This window comes from Rasamsonia byssochlamydoides, assembly GCF_041956645.1.
Source record: "Rasamsonia byssochlamydoides strain NRRL 3658 unplaced genomic scaffold VTN77scaffold_12, whole genome shotgun sequence".
NCBI lineage: Eukaryota > Fungi > Ascomycota > Eurotiomycetes > Eurotiales > Trichocomaceae > Rasamsonia > Rasamsonia byssochlamydoides.
In genome coordinates, this window is record NW_027192395.1 from 268322 (window position 1) to 292962 (window position 24641).

General features: G+C 49.5%; 10 protein-coding genes across 10 annotated transcripts; 2 read left to right on the top strand and 8 right to left on the bottom strand.

Moving 5' to 3' along the window:
* Nucleotides 1-1447: 1447 nt before the first annotated feature.
* VTN77DRAFT_1228 (uncharacterized protein) lies at nt 1448-2303 on the bottom strand (the record flags this gene model as incomplete). Its single annotated transcript, XM_069416936.1, has 2 exons — nt 1448-2229; nt 2282-2303. The coding sequence occupies 2 exons, from the start codon at nt 2301-2303 to the stop codon at nt 1448-1450; spliced, it is 804 nt and encodes a 267-aa protein (XP_069280182.1).
* Nucleotides 2304-5705: 3402 nt separating this feature from the next.
* VTN77DRAFT_1229 (uncharacterized protein) lies at nt 5706-7334 on the bottom strand (the record flags this gene model as incomplete). The annotated part of the gene is made up of 5 exons (XM_069416937.1): nt 5706-6358; nt 6413-6818; nt 6875-7023; nt 7081-7150; nt 7206-7334. The coding sequence occupies 5 exons, from the start codon at nt 7332-7334 to the stop codon at nt 5706-5708; spliced, it is 1407 nt and encodes a 468-aa protein (XP_069280183.1).
* A 1073-nt stretch (nt 7335-8407) lies between these two features.
* VTN77DRAFT_1230 (uncharacterized protein) lies at nt 8408-9252 on the bottom strand (the record flags this gene model as incomplete). Its single annotated transcript, XM_069416939.1, has 6 exons — nt 8408-8522; nt 8602-8685; nt 8759-8830; nt 8890-8954; nt 9085-9183; nt 9232-9252. 6 exons carry the CDS (start codon nt 9250-9252, stop codon nt 8408-8410), a joined length of 456 nt encoding a protein of 151 aa, XP_069280184.1.
* A 369-nt stretch (nt 9253-9621) lies between these two features.
* On the bottom strand, nt 9622-11215 carry VTN77DRAFT_1231 (uncharacterized protein; the record flags this gene model as incomplete). The annotated part of the gene is made up of 4 exons (XM_069416940.1): nt 9622-10172; nt 10238-10588; nt 10659-11000; nt 11056-11215. 4 exons carry the CDS (start codon nt 11213-11215, stop codon nt 9622-9624), a joined length of 1404 nt encoding a protein of 467 aa, XP_069280185.1.
* Nucleotides 11216-11582: 367 nt separating this feature from the next.
* Nucleotides 11583-12727, bottom strand: VTN77DRAFT_1232 (mitochondrial 54S ribosomal protein uL24m; the record flags this gene model as incomplete). The annotated part of the gene is made up of 2 exons (XM_069416941.1): nt 11583-12233; nt 12311-12727. 2 exons carry the CDS (start codon nt 12725-12727, stop codon nt 11583-11585), a joined length of 1068 nt encoding a protein of 355 aa, XP_069280186.1.
* Nucleotides 12728-14826: 2099 nt separating this feature from the next.
* Nucleotides 14827-15737, top strand: VTN77DRAFT_1233 (uncharacterized protein; the record flags this gene model as incomplete). The annotated part of the gene is made up of 5 exons (XM_069416942.1): nt 14827-14894; nt 14980-15007; nt 15128-15325; nt 15384-15518; nt 15585-15737. The coding sequence occupies 5 exons, from the start codon at nt 14827-14829 to the stop codon at nt 15735-15737; spliced, it is 582 nt and encodes a 193-aa protein (XP_069280187.1).
* Nucleotides 15738-16612: 875 nt separating this feature from the next.
* VTN77DRAFT_1234 (uncharacterized protein) lies at nt 16613-19298 on the bottom strand (the record flags this gene model as incomplete). The annotated part of the gene is made up of 6 exons (XM_069416943.1): nt 16613-17380; nt 17447-17493; nt 17561-17763; nt 17817-18859; nt 18910-19003; nt 19054-19298. 6 exons carry the CDS (start codon nt 19296-19298, stop codon nt 16613-16615), a joined length of 2400 nt encoding a protein of 799 aa, XP_069280188.1.
* Nucleotides 19299-19505: 207 nt separating this feature from the next.
* Nucleotides 19506-20867, top strand: VTN77DRAFT_1235 (uncharacterized protein; the record flags this gene model as incomplete). The annotated part of the gene is made up of 4 exons (XM_069416944.1): nt 19506-19764; nt 19833-19903; nt 19954-20072; nt 20126-20867. 4 exons carry the CDS (start codon nt 19506-19508, stop codon nt 20865-20867), a joined length of 1191 nt encoding a protein of 396 aa, XP_069280189.1.
* A 385-nt stretch (nt 20868-21252) lies between these two features.
* Nucleotides 21253-22886, bottom strand: VTN77DRAFT_1236 (uncharacterized protein; the record flags this gene model as incomplete). The annotated part of the gene is made up of 10 exons (XM_069416945.1): nt 21253-21275; nt 21370-21448; nt 21520-21582; nt 21674-21762; nt 21848-21899; nt 21980-22087; nt 22164-22226; nt 22379-22465; nt 22562-22706; nt 22837-22886. 10 exons carry the CDS (start codon nt 22884-22886, stop codon nt 21253-21255), a joined length of 759 nt encoding a protein of 252 aa, XP_069280190.1.
* A 536-nt stretch (nt 22887-23422) lies between these two features.
* Nucleotides 23423-24392, bottom strand: VTN77DRAFT_1237 (uncharacterized protein; the record flags this gene model as incomplete). Its single annotated transcript, XM_069416946.1, has 2 exons — nt 23423-24214; nt 24288-24392. 2 exons carry the CDS (start codon nt 24390-24392, stop codon nt 23423-23425), a joined length of 897 nt encoding a protein of 298 aa, XP_069280191.1.
* Between the last annotated feature and the right edge of the window lie 249 nt (nt 24393-24641).

A 24641-nucleotide genomic window follows, 5' to 3' on the forward strand; every position in this document is an offset into this window, starting at 1 on the left:
AACTTTCACTGTGGTACATACTCCTCTCAGCACTCATATGAGAGCCACTTTCTCCATTGAATCTCTGCACAGAGCAATCCCTTCCGCGGAGCACCCAGCGCGGCATCTTTTCTTACTCAAACTCATAATGGAGCCATGGTTCCCACTGACTGTTCGACATGTCATCAGAGCGACGTTATCCTCTCTATATGAATTGCGCAGGTTCTCTATGGAGAACGTACTGAGAGATGAAGCTCATGTAAAAGGTATCTTGTGCTTGTAATATAAGGTTTAAACCAGAAATACATATAGAGCATGATCAATGACCAGTGGAATGTGCTTTAGCAATAATACTATTTTGAACTTGACAGCTAGCCGAGCTGTATAGTCTATACTTTACATGCAATTCTGCTGCTAACGATAGCAATATCTCAGTATGTTTTCCTGCACAAGACCCACGCTGTATGTGGACGCGGCCAAAGGAAGCTGTGATGTCTCTCAACTTCTAGTTGAGTAATAGGAAACGTGGGAGCACTTCTTCGCAATTAGAATCTACCACTTATGCGGATGAGTAATCAGCATCAAATACCACCCGCCAAAGTCTCAGCCCAAATGAATCTACTTTTTGTTAGCAAGCACTAAGAAACCAAGAGATAGGGGCAATCTTACTGCATGGTTTGGGGTGCTGATGGCCACAGTCTAAGATAATCGAATCGCTCAGAAACCCCTCTTGGATCCATTAAAAATACGCGCCGCCAGGGAGAAATCTCCGACAATGCTCAGTTAGGCGATTCCCATCTCGGACAAGTTCAATACCCCATTTGGGGCCAACAATCCTGAAGTCAATTCTCCCACTAGAACCACAAGACCACTCGCTCGAAATTCCTGAACCACTGCCGAGCAATGAATTAAAAACGCGGTAGAACTCATCCTGATACACGGCTTCTAGCGGCTTTGGTTGCGCACTCGTACCAAGTGCATGGCAGTCCTTGCTCAACAAAATGTTGTTGCGAGAGAATCCTCGGAGTACAGCTTCACATAGTACTGGTAGGGTTGAGTACTTTTCAATTGGGAAAGGAGTCTGAGCGGTCAGGCATAAGCGGTATTCAATGTACCTGGGATGATGTTAGCATACAACATAATAGCGCAGCTTGCTTGAGGTGGTGATACTTCGCATGGAGTCTTGAGGGTAAAACACAGACGATGGTTTCAGCCTCTTCATCTGTGGGTTCTGCATGTACCCACCCCTCCTCGTAACATAGACGTGTCCCCATATTCTCCAGATCCAGAGGTACATTGCCGTTTACCAACACTCTTCGAAGCACATTCGCTGCGTCAGGTGTAAGCTTCTTCGTCGGTGGGAAAGACCTATATACTGGGTATTGCTCGAGCGCCTTGAACACAGCTGATTCATCTTTTAGGTCCTGCAGAAGCAACTCTTTCGATATCGCTGAAGTAATATTATGTTTCAAGTGAGAGCGATGAACCTATAGCCTTTAACTGACACAACCTTGATCATGGGGTCTATGAACATACTCACACTGAAGAAATATTTCAGCAACGCATCGGTGGCGCCAGGGTGTCCATTCGTTACAGTGTAGAGATAGTTTCGGGCATCAGGAGTGAGAGTGAAAGCATGCGTTGGATACAAACAGAATCTCTGAACCACGTCCTCAAACTCCTCAGGAGTGTAGAATAATGAAACTGTCTCATCTGCCGCAAACAGAGAAGCTGTGATGGAGACACGTTGGGTCCTACTAAACCGTACGGGCGTGGTTCCAATTGGATATTGCGCAGGACCACTCGTTGGACTACCATATGAGGTGAATAAACAGAACTTTGGGCCGCAAATTCTGCCGCTGTGGGTTTTGATAATTCCCAGCCAGAGGTCGAGATCACCATACGACTGCTGCGCCTCATCCAACAAGAACACGACTTCTGAACCGGAAAATGTCTCCAGCTGAACACTAGTATACCCATTCTCGTGGCACTTCTCAACCAGATGTCGCATCGGATTTTTAACATTGTGCCATTGATGTAAGAGAACCACAGGCTCACGGCGGTTGCGATAATAGTGCCACAAAAGATTCGCCAGCACGGTCTTTCCAGAAGACGGGGTTCCCCTCACATGGATGACTCGCTTTTCATCCAACATTAACGCTAGCTTTCGAACAGTCGCTGCGCGGGGACATATGATGGGATCGCTTTGTATAACAGGCTGGGGCGACTTGGTAGACTGTTCAGACAATGCTATTAAGGAATATCTCAGATTTGAGGTCTCAACAAGAGTAGAGAGACCCACCATAGTCAGTGTGGAGAGACATAAGATGACCGCAAGCCCTACAGAGCTGGTTGGAGATACTGCCACCAGTATCCCATACACATGACCCAGCTATACAGTGGCACTCGAAGCCACCCTCGCCATTGGCAGCGGCCCATGGTTAGAAGACAGGTATGTAGGACAGGGTCCGAAACTTCAACTTGAGGTATAAATGATGACTCGAGTTGGGACTGCATCAATGACTGTGATGGAGATAAAACTGAAGGAGTTGAGGGTCTGCCAGCCCTGAGAAAGGTGCCGACCCAAGACCAGATCGTTGCTGCCATATTTCGGGAACTTCAAACATCACGTTTTAGCTAACTGCTGGTATACTTTCCTCAGGTGAAAGGGAAGTTGCAAGCCATGTCAATTTGGGTGGAAAGAAATCATTCATGCGGGCTTTCCAAAGTGCTAGATGTAGAAGGAGGGAGATGGTTGCTATGCTCCGGTAATGGGGCCGAGCTATACTCCGAAGTATGTGACATCACATACAAAGTCACATGGAATTTCTTTCTTTTTTTGGATACGATCAATGAGGAAGGATATCTATTGGTCCAAGCGGCCAGCCATGTCCAGGCTGAACATGTGATCGCCCAAAGTGGTTTCGTCCCTTTCGACGGCCAGCGCCCTTACTTCTGGTCGGCACCTCCATCTCTTATTATTCCTGAAAATAACCTCCTATGGTAACAGTCAGCTAGTGATTAGTGCAAATTCTTTTCATCGAATTAATTTGTTCGATTCATCGATCCATCGAAGATTACCAATCCTTGAGTCAGTTCCTCTCATTACTGATCAGACATCGGTAACAAAGCAGCAACGATAACGCTTACCCTGATAGGGATAAATCCCGTACAACTAACCCGGATGAATTGACGCTCTTTTTATCTTAACTTTCTTACTATGCCAGGAATGGATTCTTGAGATAAAAGCTTGTACATGCAGTAAGAATCTAAATGGGCAAATAGGAATAACAAATAGTCAGACAAAATCCTGAAAGTAGAGCAGTTATGCTTGCCTGCTTATTTATGGCTGTCTTATACTATGTGTAAGGAGAAAGGCGGTGATGTTACGACTAGACCGTCGTGGAGTAGGCGATACGCCGTCAAAACGACAAGATAAGGAGACTTGATTAATGGAAGGAAAAATAGTATCTTGATTTCGTAGAGAATGGATTACTATCCTTCAGAAAATAAGTCCTCCCAGAGGACTTCTATATAGCTGTCTCCTAGATGCCTCCTACTCCTGTTTCACTGGAGTTTCGCCGTGAATACGCTGTCGTATCCCAAGCGGCCACACGTGACTGCCATGAGCGCTAATTCTCACACTATGGCAAGATAAATAATAAGCGGCAAACTAGATTATGCAGTGCCTAATGTTTTGGCCTTACTAAATGAAATTGATCAGCTGATATGGATTGTGAACTCCTGAGGTAAAAACATACAGCACAACCAATGTGGTGTCCACTTCAGTCTTTTTATAGCCATGTGAAAGACAGCCTTGTCCTGGATAGTTTCGCCAAGTAAACCGCTTCGCGCGGAAATAGCCATTTCAGGGAACCAATTTAACTACCTGTCAGCTGTCAACCAGAAACTAGCTCTTGCTGAGCGAAAAATCCACCATCAAAAGAGACTCTGATTTCCAACTATTCTGCAGGCCTCGAGGAGGTTCATATACCCTCGGCGGTCCCTATCAACTAAGCCTAATCTACCAAAATATGCCGTTTCAGAGAGATCAGTAGTGAGCGCTGTTCATGAGCATTTGAAAAAAGATCCAGAAAAAAAAGGCCCTGCAGATCAGAGAGAGCTAGACACGCTTGGGAAACCAGAGGCAGAAGTGATTGTACATATTTCCAGCAGTATCTCCGTCGGCAGCTCAACAAGGGCGACTGACTCGTGAAAGAAGCTGTTGGCACTAAGGGACTCCTTGTGTTGCGCCTCCTCCCTTCTGAGACATGTTGCCGAAGTATGAAATGAAGCGGTCTATGAGCTTCCTTTGGAGAAATCGCTTGAGCTGAACCAATTGTTCTATAGACCTGTTGGAATTAACATTGCTTAAGGAATGGATTCTTGAATCAAAGGGCCTGTGATTGACATCAAAGCGTTGTAGACTTGAGGGATGGATGGGTTCTCAAAAGGTGCGGAAGACTACTGTGAGAAAAGAGTTCGTTCATCATTCTTTGTTCATAATAACGATGACAACAATATGGGATTCTTATCATGAGCTTAAAGCCTAAGAAAAAGTAAAAATTATTTATAAAATAAGATTAACTGCCTTGCTTGTTATCTCTTTCGTTCTTACGCCACCTATTTCTTATTTCTCAAGATTCTACTATTCTCATTCTGATTCTGATATAACTATCCAGACAGACAGACGACACTGTATTTAATATTCAGTATTTAGAGTTAAGTTATAGTTATTTATAGTTATTTAGGTACCTAAGAATAAAACGATGAACAACAAGTTCTAATAAGAGTAAGAAACAGAGTATAAAAAAGGAAACAAGGAAAATGAAAAAAGGAAACGAAACGAAACAATCGTGACACTCCAGGCCACTCCTCCCACACTACATACTCCTTCACACCATCCAACCCCAGGTTATGATGCCATTTCCTGTAATTTATTTTTTTTAGTTGATTTTTTTTTCTTTCTCGGTCCGGTCCGGTCCAGTCCAGTCTCTGTCATGTCAGTCGAGGCCAGGAACAGAACAGACAGACAGGAACACAAGGCCTAGACTAGGTCTGACCGAGGTACATGTATGTTGAATCACCCACTACAGGCAAGAGGGCTCTTCTATCATTAAATAATTGGAAATGTAAAAACAAACACGCTCCCAATTTTCACCGGTCCAAAAAATGTAAGCGCCATTAAATGAGTGATATGAGAAAAACAACACAGGAACCAGAATACTGCTCTTGCGATAACTTGGCGGGTCCGGGATGTAGCAAGTCTAACAGGGGAAAGTGAGAGCATGATCTTTTCTTTTCGGGTGAGGTGATGGCGAGATTTCCGAAGCAGCGCAGCGATAGAACCCCCCCAAAGATTCGATTCGTTTCCAACGCGAGGTGCAAGTTAAGATATTAAAAACAACAAACCGCAATTCCATCATGACCGTGCCGTCGTAAAGCGAGCGTGTCCCTGTGCAGATTGTTCGAAACCGGTTCAAGAAGCATCAAACGAAATTCAAAGACTTTCGAAAAAGCAGGTACTTGTGTGTGTCTTGCACGCGCGTGGAAAGATGTGTAACCCGAAACACAAACCCGATGTGGATCAGAGGACGATATCAGAGGACGATATTAACATGGATACAGAAAAAAAAAATCAAATTAATCTGCGGCGAGTCGAGCTCAACCTGCCGCGGTTATTAGTCACATGGCGAATCGCCGGTAATAAAAAAAATTTTTTTATATCAAGATTTTCGGCCCGTACCGCAACACAGCGCCCTCATGGCTTTCTGAAAAAAAGTGGGCTGCGGCTCGTTGGTACCTTGCATACCGCCGCCGGAAACCTGCTGCTGCTGCTGCTGCTGCTGGTTGCCGGTCGCTGGCTGATTATTATTATTATTGCCGGGACTGGGCAGACGGCCCGGAAGATTGGCGTTCGAGTTCTGGAACTGAGCCTGAGTCGATGCTGCTGGCGTCGCTGTCTCGAGAACCCCCGCCGTGCCGCTTTGACGTTTTGCTTGCTGCGGCCCACCTGGGGCGTTTGGCCGCTCGCGCGTTTTCCCGGCTCCAGCTTTCGCTGGGGACGGGGGCGGGGGTTGCGCGGCGTTTAAACGGTCGGCGGTGATTCCGGGTCTCGGGTTCGTTCGAGCTGGGGTCCCATGCAGTTCGCGTCCAGACGGGTTCGGCCCCTGCTGTTGAGGGTGTTGGTGGTGCTGAGACGAGTAGGACTTGTACTCCCAACCCCTCCCGTTGTTCAGCTTCATCCAGTCATACTCCCCATCCTCCACTTCTCCAGTGTTCTTCAAGGCCTGCGTGAGGAGGTCTCGCAAGTAATCGTAGTCGGGCGTGTCCTCGAAACCAAGGTTCCGGACGTAGGTCAGATACTTGCTGAACTCCTCTGTGTTCGACCGTTAGCGGATCAACAATGAGCATGAATGAAATCTTAAATTACCTGGAAATCCCTCGCACAGCTCTTTGATCGGCGTCGTCTGCTTCTTCTCGCCAATCTTCTCATACTTCTGCTTGTTGGTGGCCGCTTTCAGGCCCTGCCAAGGAAGACCACCTCGCAAGAAGTACATGAAGACATGTCCTAGAGCCTCCAAGTCATCTCGTCGCGATTGTTCCCGTCCCAGATGAGTGTTGATACTCATGTAGCGCGCTGTACCAGACAGCGACTTTCGCTCCCGATACGGAATATGCTGCTTGGTCTTGGGGTCTCGGTACTGTTTAGCCATACCAAAGTCGACGACATGAATCACATTGGCAGCCTTGGTGCCGGGACGGCCAATGAGGAAGTTGTCGGGCTTGATGTCCCGATAGATCAGATTCTTCTCATGAATCGTTTGCACGCGTGAGAGCTGGGACACGTTAATTAATTAGCATGGACGGTGTAGAAGTAGACTTATAAACCCACCATCTGCTTCGCAACCATGACCACGGTCTTGATAGAGAATCGTCGGTTGCAGTGGTCGAATAGGTCCTCGAGACTCGGACCCAGCAAGTCGATCACCAGGATGTTGTGCAGGCCCTCCTGGCCGAAGTAGTAGACGTTGGGGATACCCGCTGGGGAAGGATCAGCAAAAACAGGATAGCAATAAGAGATAATGACTCAACACGTACGACATCCGACTAGTATCTTGTATGTCCGGTACTCGTCCCGGAGCTGGGGAGCATCACTCTTCCGGGGTTCCTTATGTCTTGTCAGCATCATAACATATGGACTGCCGATAGACCAGTGAACGTACAAACTTGATGGCAACCTGCTGGCTGTTCAACAGGTTCGTCCCCTCAAAGATCACACCAAAGGAACCTTCACCGATCTTCTTGCCCACTCGGTAGTGAACACCGACGACATTGGATGAGGAGGAGGCCATCGCGGGTGCTATTTCCAGTAATTGCTTGACTCTTGAACGATAAGGGGTCTAGGATCACGTCTTCATTCGCGAAAGACGTCAGCAAGGCAATCACAACGAATGCATCGGCATATTCGTCAGGAATCACAATGGCAGGACTGGTCAACCTACCTGCTCAAAGGTTCCCGTTCCTCTTTCTCAAGATGGCACGAGAGCAGCCAGCTGCATAGATACCAGGTGCAGCTCAGATATTCGTGCAGACGGGTGGCCAGACGATGGCACGGCCTCGATATGAAAGCACGAGAGAGGTCGTCAGGGACAGTCGGGGGCAGATTGGTCCGGATTGTCGTTGAGACCAGGCGAGACAGCAATTGGCAAGTCGGGATCGAGGCACGCGCAATAACGAGAAACCGCGGAGAGGGAGAAGCCGGTGATAGGGGGAGGGAATCCGAGACAGCCAGCTGGGACGGCCAGCTGCGTGGCAGAAGGAGAACCGCACTGAACGGCGGTGGAGAGGGGAGGGCGACAGGCGAGGATGAGGGTGAGGGTGAGAGGAGAGGGAGAGGAAGAGAGAGGGAAGACAGCAGCAGGTAAGGTGCTGAGTCGAATGGGAGAGAGCCGGGAGAAGATCTGGAGAGAGAGGCGGCTGGGGGGGCCTGACTAAGGAAGAGGAATAGAATAGGGACTAAGACTGGGTAGTTGGGGACTACTGCTGCACCGCCCGAGACAGCCTGATGATTCCGGACTATTAGACTATTAGAATTTAAGTAGGCGACTCGGCCTAACCAGGGTTAGCCCAGGCCTACTTGGGGGTTTTTTTCTTTGGCCTTTGATTTTTAAGGCAGGTCCTCCGTGCTGTCCTCCAGGGATCTTGTTCGCCATTATTGCCGCTTGCTCTGAACAATCATCGATGCTGGCTGGAATGCGGCGTCTTCCGAGCAATTACTCCATATCTACATACCTCTCCCTCTCTGCTCCTACTGGTGGCCACATAACACGTCCACTACTACTGCGTACTGTACTGCCTGGGTGCCGGCGGGCAAGCTGCGGTCGGAGCTCCCTCTGTGCGCTGCTCTTTGTTAGGCGCTGGCTCCCTAGCCCTGTTCGCGGTTAGCGCCCCCTGGCAGTGTGGCGCCCATCGTTGACACGCAGTACAGAGTCGTACGGTGCATACTGCAAGACGCAACGGCTGACGGCCCTCGCTGTGAGCTGGCAAATCCCAGCAATCAGAAGAGTGATTCGTTGTAGATAACACAGAGGTATATACGGAGTACTCCGTACTCCGTACATGAATGCCTGCCTGGTCCAACACTCTCGTGAGGAATGCACAGCGTCATAGCCCCATATCGCGTGATGATCTGTTCTTTGTAGACTAGTAATGAACTGGTTAGCTACTGTATCTGTACTCGGTGCTACGGAGCAGGAGGAACGTCCTCTGTACGTACGGCCAGGTCTTGAACTCTCTCCGCAGCTCCTGGCCAACCAGTGTTGGATGCGGAGTCAACCTGAGGGCGATCCTAGGGATTAGTAGCTGTACGGTGCTGTACAGAGACGGAGTAGTAGAACTGCTGCAAACTCGGCTTCCGCCGGCCTGCCGCCCACGCCAACCAACGGCCGCCATGTCGCCGCCAGACGACTCACCTGCGTTTTTCCAGCAGTTATTGGTGATATTGGTGACTGGGGGACCCTATTGGATCGCTTCGCTACATTTGCAAGCACTTCATTCAGGCTTCAGCTTTTTCCTGTACGCTGCTCGTCGGTTGGTTCTTACCCCTGGGCCACGGAGCCGGTAGGTTGCAATCGATAGTCGGAGCCTGGGGTCCTTACGCGTGTCAAGCGAGTCAAGCCGAGATCTGAGCTGGTTCAGGAACTAGAAGCACATAGTGCGGATCTAAGATCAATTTTTGACAGGACTGACATCAGTTCGTCGGATGTCCATCTCTACGGAGTACAGAAGAGTATCTTGGTAATGATTAATCGTGGTTGACTATCGATCCCCTCTGCACCCTGAAAGGGGCGAAAGAACAATCAGAGTTCAAGATCAACGATAACTAGCTAGTTCATGGGATATACTCCGTATTTCTGGAATCCTGTTTGATGTCCATCTTGCTTCTTTCTCGGCGAAACGATAGTATCTTTTGGATTCTGCGTCATTATCTAACCAAGATGCCTTGATCGTCCCACCCAGTAGGACACTCATAACATCTAATCTTGGGATATTGTTCCTATCCGGATAAACAGACACGGCTACCCGTCCCATGAACCAACAACGGACGCCAGTACAAGATAGTGTACTGTCCACTAACCTCTACAGCTCATCCGGAGGAATCTCCTCAGCCTCGCTTCCGAGCTCTTCCTTCACCAAATCTCTCCCTTCGTCATCATATTCTTCGCCCTCACCTTCGCCGTCCTCTTCCTCACTGCTCGATCCGCTTCCATCACTGTCGCCCTCGCTGCCCGGATCATAGTCCTCCTCTTCTTCATCCTCCTGATCCTGCAGCTCACGCTCGGCCTTTTGCAGCTCACTCTCCTGCCCCATCTCACCATCGCCAGTCTCCTCGCCACCCTTTGCTGCATTGACGTTGTACTTCTTTGCGCGTCGGGCTTCCGCCAGACTGGCGTCCTGGAGACCGTGTCTTTTCACATATGCGTCAATTCCAGCATGGTCGGCCTGATCAATCATTGCAAACTCATACTCCTGGGTCCCCTGGCTGGAATCAATGCGAGTGGCTATGTTGAGGTTAAAAGTCCTCTGGAGAACGGATGTATACGAGATGGACTCGATGTTCTCGAACGCAAAGAATAGGAGTGGTTTCTTGAAACCGAAGAAGATGCCGGTAGAAAGGAAGAAGAGATAGCCTGCATCAAAATTAGATAGGTCAACGTATGCCCGCCATCTGGTTTGGGGTTATACGGGAGCATACCTTCTTTACTGCCACGGAAGGCTTTCACATGGTATGCTTTCTCGCCCTTGCGATGCGCTTCGGGCATCGCGCTCACGAATTCTCGCTCATCGGGCCGTATAACCTTGGTGTGACCAAGGGTCTCATTCAGCATCCTTCTTATAAGAGCCTCAGCAGTCTCCTCGTCGCCAAACTGTTGCCCGCTCCCTGAGTATGCTGCCTTAGGCGGACCATCTGCAACGGTCCACACCATAGACTCCGGGATCGCCTCGCCATCCGGAGGAGGTGTGATCCCATCGCCGTACTTGGGGATAACGCAGAAATTGAACTGTCGCTGAGATTTCTCGGGTACAGGGAGACAAAGTACATGTTCTGCTCACGACCACATATCATCAGAACGGATTCCAAACTCTCGTCACCGAACGCAAATCATTGCACTTACGGATCTTTCCCATCGCGAGCCCAAATTCGATTTCCTTGGAAGTCTGGTTTCTTGCCCGGAGATAGCCGCCCGCAGCTGTCATCTCCAGCGCCAGCTTCTTACGCTGTGGGACCGCAAAAGACACATCTTGCACGTAAAATTGCAAAGGAGCATCCGCAGTCAGGTCGGACACGGCCGCAGAGCTCCTTAAAGCGTCTCCATTCTGTAGCTTTCGTTTCTTTATAGCATGTTCTTCTTCAACTGGCTGTACAGGTTGGGAGACCGCAGTCTGAGTTCTGGCGCTTAGGCTGTAGGTGTATCTGGCGATGTCTTGGAAGAGAGGCCCATGCTGAGGCGAAGCACCTAGTAAGATAAATAGTTAGCATCTATCAGCGCACTGGGGGAGTAAGTCGCGTACTGATCGCATCGTAGACGCGCTTTCTGAGCGAGGCGTCCGCCGCAAAGGCTTTGTCAATGACCGAGTAGTCTACTGCAGGCAACGATTGGTCGCCGACAGACGTATCCACCACGGAGAAGGCTTTCCTGTTTGCTGAGGAATTGACTGCCGCGAAAGCCATATTATATGGCTTCTAAGGCAATTTTGAAAGAAGAAGCTTGTTTTTTGTCAGGTGCGATGTGATGTGGTGGAAAACTGCTGGGAGATACCGTGTTGGGCTCGAACTACTCTCCTCCTTGGCGGCCGACCAGGTGCTCCTTCTTTGACCCTCTGGGCCAATGAAAAAGAGCACACTTACGACAGCTTAATCCAAAACCAGTCAAGATAACAAGGGCATGTGTGATGGAATACAATGGAATAAAATTTCTCTTCCTTGGTAACTATAGATGCCGAGTGACCTTTTACTCCAAAATCCTACAGTAAAATACAGTTGTCAAGTACATGTGTTTAGGTAAAATGAACTGAAAGCTGCTGAAAATGACACCAAATCAAGCAGCAGGAGTCTGCTCTTTTGCGGCTTTCTGCTGCATGAAACGTTCGATGAAATTTGCCGTCTCTTTGTCCATGATATAGTTCCCATCGGCATCAAGTTTCGCCTTTCTTGCCTCCTCCTTCTCCTTCAGGCGCTTGGCCCGGAGTTCACCCTTGGGGGTCAACAGAGTTCTGGTCTTGAGATATTCCTCTTTGAGGTCCTCCAGCTTCTTCGCCTCAACCCATTCAGGATCGTGCCGCGTCCGGTATTTCGAGTACTTGTTCCTCAGTTCATCCAGGATGCTGCTCTCAAATGGCGGGTGCAACAGTGACGGGATCCATGTCGGAGTTTCCACTTCCATCCGCAAGGTATCCCAAGGCTGGTCCTTGAACTGAGGTGCCTGGTTTTCCTTTGGCCAAGGGATTTCAATGTTATCACCTGCTATATACCTCGTATGCCTTGGGGTGGTCGAGCCGTACGGTCGCTCCAAAAATGGGCCCCCTGCGTGAATGTGTTCGACTAAGACATCACGAGCATTGCCCGTGACGGGGTCATCCAGAGCAACGACCAGACGGACATCGTCCATTGGGATCGGCAAAGCCAGAGTATTGTAGGGACGTTGGCTTCCGTATGCTTCGTTGAGCCATTTGGGGGTGTGGACATCAGCCTATCATCATTGGCAAGAAAGAGTCAGCACCCATTCCACGATCCAAATACGAGGACAAAAGTGTGCAGGGCTGTTACCATATTCTGGTCCTTGACAGTGACAGTTTCCGTCTCAGGATCCACTCTAACGATCTCGCAGATTTTCCCCTTGTCTCGTCCTTTCATGATGCAGACTCGATCTCCGGGAGCAAAATTGATGTATTTCCTTCGGAGGTGTTTAGGAACCTTCGGCATCTGCAGCGCTTCAGGAGGCAGGGAACCATAATATTCTGCTTGCACACCCGCATCTCGTTTCGGTGCCAGAGGACCTCGCATCCAATCTTCCCGACGTCTTAATCTTTCCTCACGCTCAGCGTCAAGCCGCAACCGCTCCTGAATGAAGCGCTGCCTCAGCGATTCCTTCCATTCTTCGCGCTGCTCCTTCTTGGCGGCAATTCTCGCTTTCCGCTGAGCCTGGTTCCGGGCCAGAGCGGTCCGCCGAATGACTTTCTGCATGGTGCATCGAAAGGGACGAACAATGGCTAGTTATCTCCTCAACTCCAGTCTCTCGGATGTTGGACAGCTCCGCTAGAAAATTGGGACCTGGAACGATCACGTGACCGAAATCGCGGCCATGTTGCGCGCCAAAACCCCGTGATCAGATCGTCGCAAAGCACCGAAGTTACCCGAATGGATCGACATGACAAGGGCAAACTCTGTACAGGCCTCTACTCCGTACACCAGCTAAGTTCGTTCCTGTTCATCTACCTAGGTAGGCAGGTGGACTTGACCAACTGGCAACAGCGTTTCTACCTAGATAGGATTGTTGTCGATATCAGAATTGTTCCTCTCTTTCCCCTCCAAAGATATCCTGTCAGGCAACCCAGAAGAGGCGATAGTTACGGTCTTAAGAGTTTCATATACTTCGTAACGCCAAAGGAATTTCATAGATAGTCCTACAAATTTCTGCGCCATAATGGTGCCTTCCTCGCGGGTCTATCAAGTACAGTACCAGATAGTTTGATTGTGGCTGTGCTACCCGAGTCCTCAAGTATTGTTATGCTCTATACGGTACCTAACACTAAAATCGTTCCAAGGAAAACAGTGGGTAGATTTCGTGAAATTAATGAAGGTCTTCCGCCTGTAATATTCAAAAGACTTTCCAGGATAATAGGACCAGTTACTCACATGATTCAGGTATCGATTCGGTACTCCATCCATGTCAGGTATTTAATCGCCTTGCACCGCCACACGACGGCTGTACCGAAAATATTACCAACTTACCATCCCTGGATTGCTTCGTTTCAACGGTCATCCGTGCAGGATTATTTTGACAGCTAACTTGACGCATACTTATTCGTCAGTCTCTCATTTAGGGAGTCCATCCGCCAAAGACACGACTCATTGGCACATGGTGTTTCATCGAAGGCCGATGTCTAGGATTCCATCCTTGTTTGTATGTGGAGAGGTAGGCGCTCTTGAGAGAAGGAGCACAGACGGCCATGCAATAGTCCCAAGCCTCAAAGGGCCGTGTCCTGTCGTGATACGCCGGCAGTGGTGGACCCTGCTGACCCGCTGAAACAGTTTGCCGCACGTTATTTGGCCTGGCCGCACTGTTTGCCTGTGCCAGTGTCTGGCAGTCAGCCTAGGCATCCACAGGGATCATCGATCAGCTCATATGCCCTCTGGGTGTGGGTGTTGCTAACGATAGTATCTGAGCAAGGCTGATCCATTGTCTGGAGACATAGAATGGGTTATAGATACTCCATAGTTTCATCCTAGGCAGGCACTCCCTATGAACAGCCACTGCTATAATGGCAAATACAATATTAAAGGAGATGCTTGGATAAGACTCTGTGGTCGTGGTAATTAGGAGAGCCACTAGAGGGATTCCTCCTGGCAACACCACTCCAAAAGGGGCGTGGCCGCGCGCTGCTGACGCTGCCATTGCCCGGCCCCTTTGCCTCAGTGGTCCCTGGTCGGCCACTATCGCAAAAGAGTAAGCCCTCAGCCACGGTCACAAGAGATTCCACACAAGCCACACACATACCAAGGGATCTGCCCTGTGTGTGGACTGTGGACTGTGCTGTGCTGGGGGCAGCCTGTGTGGTGTATTGTTCGGTACCGTATGGTACCTGCCGCCCAGAACAAGGCTCTCAGCACTGCAGCCAGCGACCAGGGAAGGCGCCCGAAAAGAGTCTTAGTCTTAGCCCTTTAGTCAACCTTACCGATAACCTAAGGAACCTCTAACCTCTAGCCCAGTTGTCTGTCTGGTCTCCCATACAACCCCCGATCCCATCCTCTCCTCCAGAAACCATCATCAATCTCAAAGAGCCGTCCATTCTCCTTGCCATCGAGCATCTTCACGACCTTTTGTCTTTTCCCTCTTTCTAGACCCCGGCTCATTTCCTTTCAAGTGCACCGCTTACTCACGAAACCGTAGGTTACACCCTTTTCCAGGCCCTTGTCAAAGTGCCTCCCGCGTATACCACGTCAACAGCAGCTTCCATCTTCTCTCCTCACATAATCTGTCTCCAACCTGGTTCTGCTTGTTGTCTCATGTTGTACTGGCTGGGATTCATTTGCTAACTCTGTCGTCTTTCAACATGATGCAGATGGCTGAAATCCGTCGCAAGCTCGTCATCGTGGGTGATGGTGCCTGCGGTAAGACCTGTCTCCTGATGTGAGTTATCTCCATCTCATACCGTCCTTTGATCAACTTTCTCTAGCCTGAAAAATGCAGCCGACTGACATTGGAACCATCATAGCGTCTTCTCCAAGGGCACTTTCCCTGAGGTTAGCCTCTCCTCTTCTCCCCCTCTTGGACGCCGGTGCCGCGTGTCGCCTCAGTCCACACCAGGCAGCCGATCAGTATATAGGTTTTTTTTTTCGACAGACTGATTGATATCTGTTTAGGTCTACGTCCCCACTGTCTTCGAGAACTATGTTGCCGATGTCGAGGTCGATGGCAAGCATGTCGAATTGGCTCTTTGGGATACGGCTGGTCAGGAAGACTATGACCGTCTCCGTCCTCTTTCCTACCCAGACTCGCATGTCATCCTGATCTGCTTCGCAATCGACTCCCCAGATTCGTTGGACAACGTGCAGGAGAAGGTGAGCTCGTAGAACAAATATCGGTGGTTGCTTCAGGCTGACATCTCTCTCCCTCTAGTGGATTTCCGAGGTTCTTCACTTCTGCCAAGGTCTTCCTATCATCCTTGTGGGATGCAAGGTTGATCTCCGTGACGACCAGAAGACCATTGATGAGTTGAACAAGACCTCCCAGAGGCCGGTTACTTACGAGCAGGTGTGTAGCATGTCTCCAGGATCGTCTTGTGTAGCAGTTGCTAATTCGTTTTTTTTTTCTGTCTAGGGTGAGGAGGTTCGCAAGAAGATTGGAGCCTACAAGTACCTGGAATGCTCTGCCCGTACCGGCCAAGGTGTCCGTGAAGTCTTCGAAACTGCCACTCGTGCCGCTCTCCTGACCAAGCCTTCCAAGAACAAGAAGAAGTGCAGTATTCTGTAAACTATTTGTTTCCTTTTCGAGGTCTCATGCGGCGGTTCTCCGTGGATAAGCTGTTCTAGCACTAGTGCTGCTCTCCAATGGCTCTCGTCTTTCCGTTGTGTTGCCATGTCTGCCCTGGTGTTATGTGGATAGTTCGAAATCACAGGGCTCATGTGCTTCATGGGATCATCTGGCTGGCAATTGGTCGACGTCTCCTTTTTCTTGTTGCGTGTTGTCTCCTTGTTTTTAATCGCGTGTTCCTGTCCTGTTTCCCTTTGTGTTTGCAGAATTTAGGATGGCGTTCTCTTCACGGTCTCGCAAACTCGTGTTTCTCGATCCTGGCAATCCAGTAGGTTTGGAATCCGTGCCAACCAAATAACCGGCATCTCAACCTCTCTTTTATTCTCTCACTACTGGACTAGCCCAGAGATCGAGGACGAGCAACAACACGAGGATGCGATCATCAATCAGTTAACTTCCCATGCCCCCCTCCCTGCTATCAAATCTCCGTCCGTTGCAGAGTTGATGAAGGAAGTTTGAGGAACTTCCATATGATATGTTAGAAAATCTCTCGGTTTGCAGATCTTATATCAGTCCAATATGAATAATCCTTCGGCTGTCTGTCGCCTCGTATCGCATGTGCTAAGGCTAGACTTGATTGACACTGTCGCTCCGTGACTGTAGATGTGCTGCCTGACGGAGTCCTCTATTGACTATCTGCCTACTTCGTACGTAATGAATATCGAGACTGTCCGTCAGCTGGAACGGTGTTTGCAAAGCTTGTCTTTTACTCTTTCATGCTTACAAACCAGTACAAGAAGGCTGCCATTCCTCGACGCAAAGGATTGAGATTCAAATTATCCGGTTTAACACTGCATTCATTGAGTTCTACCTATCTATCGATGAAGACTCAACAAACTCTCAATATATTTATGTACATCAAACCCCATCCCCTCAGCCAATTGCCCCGGCGCTGCCGTAATACTACTGCCAGACAAGGATCCTACGCCCTGTTGGGAACTGCTACCGGCCGACACCGACACGCCGCTGAGGTCTCTGAGGAATAATCTTGATCCGCTCGCACTGTAAGCGTGTTTTTGCGCTAGGGCATCGGTCGCTTTGCGGACTAGGAATGCTTCTTTGGGAGGGGGAGGAGGAGTCTCGCCTGTTGTTCCAGGTGGTAAGGTTTCGCGGTCGCTGCTTGGGATACGCACCCAAACCAGCCACCAGCCGCGACTGGTTTTGCAGGTTCGTTCCATCTCTGACGGTCTTGAGCGGGTGTCGGTGTAGGTGCTCAGGAACTGGTTGTGCACGTTGAGGGCTTCTACTCGTGACCATAGTGGAGGATGTGATGGATGGTCAGGCGTGGGTTGCTGCGGTGAGGCCAATTCTGTCGCTGTCCCGGGCTCTGGGATATTAGGGATCGAAGAGCGGACGGTCAGGTTTGATGGATCGTAGACAAGGTCGTAGATGGGATTGTTTCTCTTCTGAGAACCGGTGTCGTACTCGATGAAGACCCGTCGAGATGCATTCTGAGGGGATGTGGATGATAGAAGCGGGCGCTGGAGAGGACCGAGCTGATGGTGTATGCTGCGGTAGAATGAGGGTAAGGTGAGTGAGGGTGTTCGGAGATCGAAGAGGAAGGTGAACATGAACGGTCGATGCTGGTTTTCCGAGTTTGTCAGCTGAGAAAATTCAACATAATAATCATGTCAGACTGATTGCCATACCACGTAGACTAGAACTTGCAGCTTCTTATACCGATTGTGCGGAGATTCTATTGTTTTGTACCGCGGTCAGTCATCATCACTCACTACACTTCATTGCTCAAAAAGCTGCCTTACCTTTATCGTCATCACCGCTGGGAACAGGCTGAGCCATCTCAAGATGCAACGTCCTGAGCAACGTTCGATTGTTCCACGATTCTCCGTCTCTTTTGTTCTGCGCCGGACTGGTCCCCTCGGTACTCTCATCATCCGTGTTCTCGTCAAGGTCATCACGTAACCCAATCACGAACTTGCCGCAGGCATCGTCTCCAATGCTGCTCCTTTCGCCTTAGTTAGCAGTGATTTCATATAGAAACCATTATTTATCACACACCTGGAAGAGCCTTTCGTAAGATTGCTCTCATCTTTCGGACCGGCTTCTATCTGCTGGGTAAGAACATCCGACGACATTAAGGGAAATCGCCATGACGTGCCATAGCCCAGAGTGAGGTATTTCATGAATGTCTCAGTCCCAAATAATGACGAAGATTCTTCCCTATCTTCACTTGCAACATGCGCATTTCGATGCTCCCTTCGCAAACCGTCTGGTTTAGGTGGCTGAGATGAAGGTGTAGCTGTAACGAGCGGGGGTGGTATTCCCGGCGATGTTGATTTTCTGCGAGCCGGTCCTGGGCTCTCGGACGTTGCCCTCTTCGGGGCTTCAGCTGGAGTAGACACAGGTGCAGCTGCTCTGACTCGCTTCCTCTGCTTTCGACGTCGAATCGAGCTTGGATTCTCAGCGACACCGTACGCGGCGTCGCCATATCTGTAGATCCATTCCATCCAGTGAGAGACTCGACACAAAGACGATCGTGAAATCGCTCCTACACCGCAGAATATCACGCCATCTGACGGTTGTGGGCATTGATCCGAGCCCAGCCATGGATGGTCCCCTTCCGAGTCAACCTTCTTTGAAGACGTCTCTACTGGTGAGGGCTGCGGATCACCAAATCTAGAGACAACGAGGTCTACGAGACCGTCTGTCCTTGAAACGAAGTCCTCAAGGACCGCTCTTTCGCCACTGCCCCATTCTTCCTCCCCCACGCCGACTCCCAGTTCTCCGCCCGCAGCTAGTTTGATGCCATTGAATATATCCACAGCGGGATTGCCATTCAGAAGAACGACCCAGTTCCGGATGAACCTCGTCCAGAAGCGACTGAGGAGCTTGCAAAATGTAGATCTCCCAACGCGGTGGTAGAGGTTGTCCAGGGAAATATCGTGGTGCAATAGGAAGATCGAATGCGCCCTACGGAGCTGCTGGATCAGCGACTGAGGAGGATAGACTTCTCGCGAGGAGTATTCGATCCGAGAGGGCGTAGAAGAGTCTGAGGTAGGCCCGGTTGGAGCATTGGAGGGGAGTCGCGTGAGGTCGATGGACTAGATTAATCAGTACTCATGTACGTAGCTAATGCACACGACATACTTACAGCCAAAATCCACCAATTCTTCTCCAATTCATGCAGGACAATGCGCGACTTTTCCGTATCCACGCTTTCAACAGGTTTCCCTCCCGAGAAGTTTCTAAAGCGTCAGTCAGCATCTGACATCCTCCCCGAGTTGATACCACCCACTTGGCGAAATTCACCATTCCCTGCGCCAGGCCTATCTGACGCAGTCTCTCGTTGGTGTCATCTTTATCGTCGCCGAAAGGAGTCTCATTGAATGAGACTGACTTTCGCCGCAATCGCGTCGCCTTGGAAGAGTAGAAGACGATCTGGTCGCTCAAGGTCTCATCGGTCGTGCCCAGTGAGGGGTTGTAGATGGCGAGGAAGGAGAGCTGCGCGGGGGTCACAGAGGCGGGTTCACCTTCAGGCATCGCATAATCGAAGTATTCTCAGAGATTGAGAATGGGCATAGTCAAAGAGAAATACCGCCCGTGTTCTGGTGACGCTGGTATGAGTTGGCAGGTCGCATTATCAGGGTATCACGTGGGTTGGCTATCGATAAGAGAGAGCCAGACAAGCTTCCGCAGCTTGCCCTCGCAGATCCGAAGTTCCCCAGGCCTGCAACAGCTGTTCAAGGCATGAGCTTCTACAGAAGACCGACGCTGCTTGTTCTCCGCAATCATCTGCAATGTCGCAGCGTGCTCTTAGCCCGATGTCTCTCCACAAAGTCAAGTGAAGCTCTCCGCATCCTGTTCTGCGGGTCGGATGAGTTCAGCATAGCTTCCTTGAAGGCGCTTCAGGCGGAGCACCTACAACGGCCGGATACCATTGAGTCAATTGAAGTGGTCTGCAGGCCGGGGAAGAGAGTTGGGAGAGGGTTGAAACAGATCCGCGAGGGTAGGTATCTGTACAAGTCTAAGCTTAGCGTCCTATATTTCGAAGCTAAAAGATCTCCGACTTTGCAGTTCCCATCAAAGATGCAGCAACGAAACTAGGTCTCCGAATACACGAGATCGACACGTTTACAGGATGGACGGTAAAACAACCTTCTCATACCTTAACAACACGTCTAATCCACCGTTTTAGCCTCCCGGCGGTCCTATAGATTTAATTATCGCGGTATCCTTCGGATTGTTCGTGCCGCCTCGATTACTAAAGGCCGCGAAATACGGGGGTCTCAATGTCCATCCGTCACTGCTTCCAGAGTAGGTTTCCCTCTGAGGAGTCTCTGGCGGGTTCATTGACATGGGAATCGCAGTTTCCGTGGACCCGCACCATTGCATCATACACTTCTCGCCGGTCGAACGAGGACGGGCGTGACACTTCAGACACTTCACCATGAACACTTCGACCACGGAATTATCCTAGACCAGACGCCTGCTCCAGGGATTGAAATACCGAATCCCGAAACGTGCACGGTATCTGAGCTGTTGGAGCTGGTTGCTCCCAAGGGTGCGGAGATCTTGATAAATGGTATTCGGAACCGAATCTTCGTTCCCCCGCTGAAAGACGCGGGTTGGCGTGCAGCTGCAGGAGGCGATACCCTTATCCATGCGGCAAAGATCAAGCCCGAAGACCGGCATATTGACTGGAAGAACTGGACGTGGAAAGAGATCAGTCGACGGCAGCGAGTGCTGGGCCCGTTGTGGAACGTGGCCCTTGTGCCAATCAAGTCAGCCGACGGTGGCTTGACGTTCCAGAAAAAAAGAGTCATTTTTACCAGCATTGAAGAGGCAGAGTTCGTTCGAGGTAGCGAGCCGCTTGCACTGCTTCCAGGCGTGCCGTTCGCAGAGGGGGCCGTTCCTCAACAACCTCGCGGAGAAAGAGCACTCTACGTGTATGCACGAGACAGGAAATTGCTTCGTCTCCGCGAAGTGAAGGTTGAAGGGCAGCAAGCAGCTGATGGCTTCCGGGCTGCCCTGAAGGCTCAAATGTTATGTGATCGGACTGTTCGCTCGGGGGATTCGGAGTTCTGCATGTTCTACAATCCACTCATATGAAAATCGATTCGCTGGCGGTTCTACAGAGGCTTTTGAGAAAGACAACATTTCAGGTCGTCCATCAGGTACTCCATGGGAAGCTAACCGAAGTCAAAATATGCAATTGGATGACGAGGGTTTAGAAGGGCTTGTTGCTGAGATATGAAGTGATGACCAGGATGATGTATCTGATGATGCAGCGGATTCAGAGTGCTCTGGCGGTTTATTAGATGTCCAAGAACATCAATAGGATGCTGGATGCTTTGGTTGGAAGTCGAAATCTGTATGATACCCATCGCCTCTCTATGAGAAATTCTATTCTCTGCTAGATTCCATGCTGGATGTATGTACGTGTCTGCTCTCTTTCTCTCCGTAGTCCGTACAAAGCATGCCCTGAAAACCCATTTTACCTAATCACGAATCCGCTGTCTATATGTTGATTTCGGAGTTAGACATCGTTTTTTGTTTTGGAACTGTCTGTCAAGAAGAGAGAAGAAGAAACGCTAATAGTAGACAGACGTACCAATCTGAATCGATTGCCCTGTCATAGACGTATTCTTCGCAATGGAAATGTACAGATTCGCAGCGTCGTCGAGATCGACCTGCAAATTTTTCAGCATGTCTTCTTTTTTTGGATGGATAGGATAGGAAACATCTTTTCTTTCTTCCTTACTATTTTCTTAAGCATCGTCTTCTCCTTGTGCCCTTCAATCTGGCTTGGCGTGAATTGATTGCCCTGTTGTAGTTTTTTTGTCGATGTCAGCGCTGTTATTATACTTGAGTTGTCCAATCACCCGGCATAACTATAACTAGGTAGGTATACATACCCATTCAGTGAGGAGCAGACCCGGCAAGACGGCGTTGATCCGGACTTTGGGGCCCTGTGTCGAGGCAAGACACTTCATCAGGTGCAGGCCTATCAATCAATCAGGACCAATGTAAGTCGCCACCCATATACCCATATCTCTCAGGATGGGAAGTCGTAGGGAATCATGTCTTACCTGCTGCTTTGGTCACGGAATAGGCCATGCTGCTTCCAGAGGGGGTAATGCCCTATACATATTTTAGCGTTGTGTTTTGTATGTGGTGATTATGATGATATCTCATTCCTTGTGTAAGGGCTCGAAACTTACAGCAATAGAAGAAGAGATGATGAACACACCACCTTCGGGGTTGGCGTTAAAGGTAGGTAATGCTTCGCGGAAGAGATGGAGGTTTCCTTTCACGTTTGTTGCCCAGCACTGTTGGTAGACTAGACTTAGCAAGGGATAATAAAACAGGTTTATGGCCAGCTGCTAGAATAGCGACAGAACTCACCTTGTCCCATTCATCCTCCGTCAATGCGTCCAGATCGCTGAAGTTGGAGAATTTGGTCCAACCCTGGTCATCATTAACAATCAACGATTAGCAAGAAAGGAAAGAGAAGAGAAGAAGATTCAACCGTGGACAACGAGAACAACAATTATAATGAGACAGGGACACTCCGAAATGGACATATCTGTATATATGTCGGCATGTAGGTATGTACTTACAGCATTGGAAATGACCACATCCAGGCCACCAAGCAATTCGATAGTCGTCTTGACGACTCTCACGCAGTCGTCTCGGATTCCAGCGTCCTGTTAGGGATATCCAGACGGCCAGTCAGTCTCAATCAACTTCACTTCACAGCATTAAAAAAAAAGCAAAACACAATAGAGAGATTCCTAACGTACACCCTGAATAACAACCACCTTCACTTTATACTGCGCCTCAATCTTGGCCGCCGCCTCCTTCGCCCGCTCCGCATTCGAGACGTAGTTGATGGCGATGTTCGAGCCTTCTGCAGCGAACTTTTCTGCCACGAGAGCTCCTAGGCCTCTGTACGAATCCGATTGGGAATGATATCAGCACTGAATAACAATAGTGTAGTGTAGTGTAGTTATAGTATGGTATGGTATGATATAATGCGGTATTCATCAGTATAGTGATTGATAGGAGCTGTGCTAACCTTGATCCTCCGGTGATGAGAACATTGCGGTCTTTGAGTGAGTAGGGCATTGTATTCGAAGTCGTGATAGGATGGTACCTATATATGGATCTGCGGGGTAAGCAAGAATGGGGTCGAGATGGTGTCTGTCGCTGTGATCAGATTGGTCGGATATATGGTATTTACTTGGCGAGATCGCAGTCCGATCTGACAGGAAGGGAAGTAAATATTGACAATGGAATCGTGCATAAGCACAGATAGTAGTTGCAAGATAGATGTCTGTCGGAAGGGTGGGGTTGTTGTCGTACAGACAGACCATCCTCGGAACAATCACCGAAGGTGGTGGCATTGTTAGTTCCCTAGCTCGGTGCCTCTGTCAATCAATACTTTGTAGTATAGACTTGCTAAGTGCCTGGCGATGAGATGATCATGGCATTCCATCTTTTATCTACCGGCGTGTGAAGTTGATTTATTAAGAAAATCTTATGGTAGCCCTATATACAGTACAGTACAGCATGAATTGAGTGATGATGAGCCTACGCGACTTTCGTACACAATATGATTTCTATTATGGAGGAATCAACTTTCTTGTCTACAGGATGTGCAGCTACTCCACAAGTGCACCCACATATTCCGTCTCCCTCATCCCCCTCCAGGCTCGTCTCCCCTCCAAGTTGGGCCATTGGACGAGGAAGCGGTCTACAAACGGTAATAAGATCTTACCAGACAGGCTGAACGAGGTGACGCGAGCCCACGATTCGATGAAAATCGTGCGAAGCGGGAAGAGGTTTCTCCCGCCGACAGAAGAATCGGTTCGATGGTGATCCTGTCCAGTGAACGGCGCAGATACAGCGTTTAACAGCCGAAGAAGTTTTGCAGCCAGCACTACGCATACAGCTGTGGCAGGTCCATTTGTGAGAATCAAATCCGGGTATGGCGAGGCTGTTCCCTGCGGGCGCACGCGCTGGTCTGGATGTATGCCGCGCAGGACCTTGATACAAGCCCAGAAACATTGAATGGTCGAAAGAGGCGCCGTCCAGAAGGACTGATGTACACGACGGGCACGTGGCACAGTCACGATGGAATAAGAAACGCTCTCCGAGGGACCAGAAGCTGGATCTCTTGCAGTACCATCACTGCGACGGGACTCCTTGTATTTCTCACGTAGAGAAGCCTCAAAGTCGGCCGCCTTTGCCGCACTAAAGCTATCACCAGAGGTCACAACGTAGGTTCGGAATGTGTATACTGTTGGGTCCAAGGGCAAGCGACGCAGCATGGACAGCATTTCAGCTGTATGCCCACCGCTCCCCAGGACAACCAGCAGATGGGTCGGAGTATGTTTGCGACGAGTTTTAGGGACAGTGGACCGTTGCGACACTGCAAGCAAATGGAGGAGAAGCTAATGAGGAGAATCAAGCAGATTAAGTCCGAAAACTGACCCGATAGTCTTGAGGGGAATCAAGAGTACTCACGAGTAAAAGAGCTGCGAAGAATGCTGTAATGGCCAGCGCAGCTCCCGCCACGACTTTTACAGGCGATCTTCGCCAGGTCTCGATAAAATTGAGCATGCTGAGCATTGTGTGGAGTGGAGGAGTAGTCAGTCGGACAGTTCATTGGAGCAGTGAAGACAAGTTCGTCTTGTTACGCAGTGACATTGTTGACTGGCTAGCGGGATCAATTGTAGCGAAGTGAGTAGACATAGGTCATAAAAAAATATTGTTATTGATTGTTGAATGGAATCTGAGAATGATAAATGGCCCTGCCAGGCGCATTGGTGAATAAATGATCTGCCAGACGGATGCAGCTGTACCCCGTCTCCGCCTGGT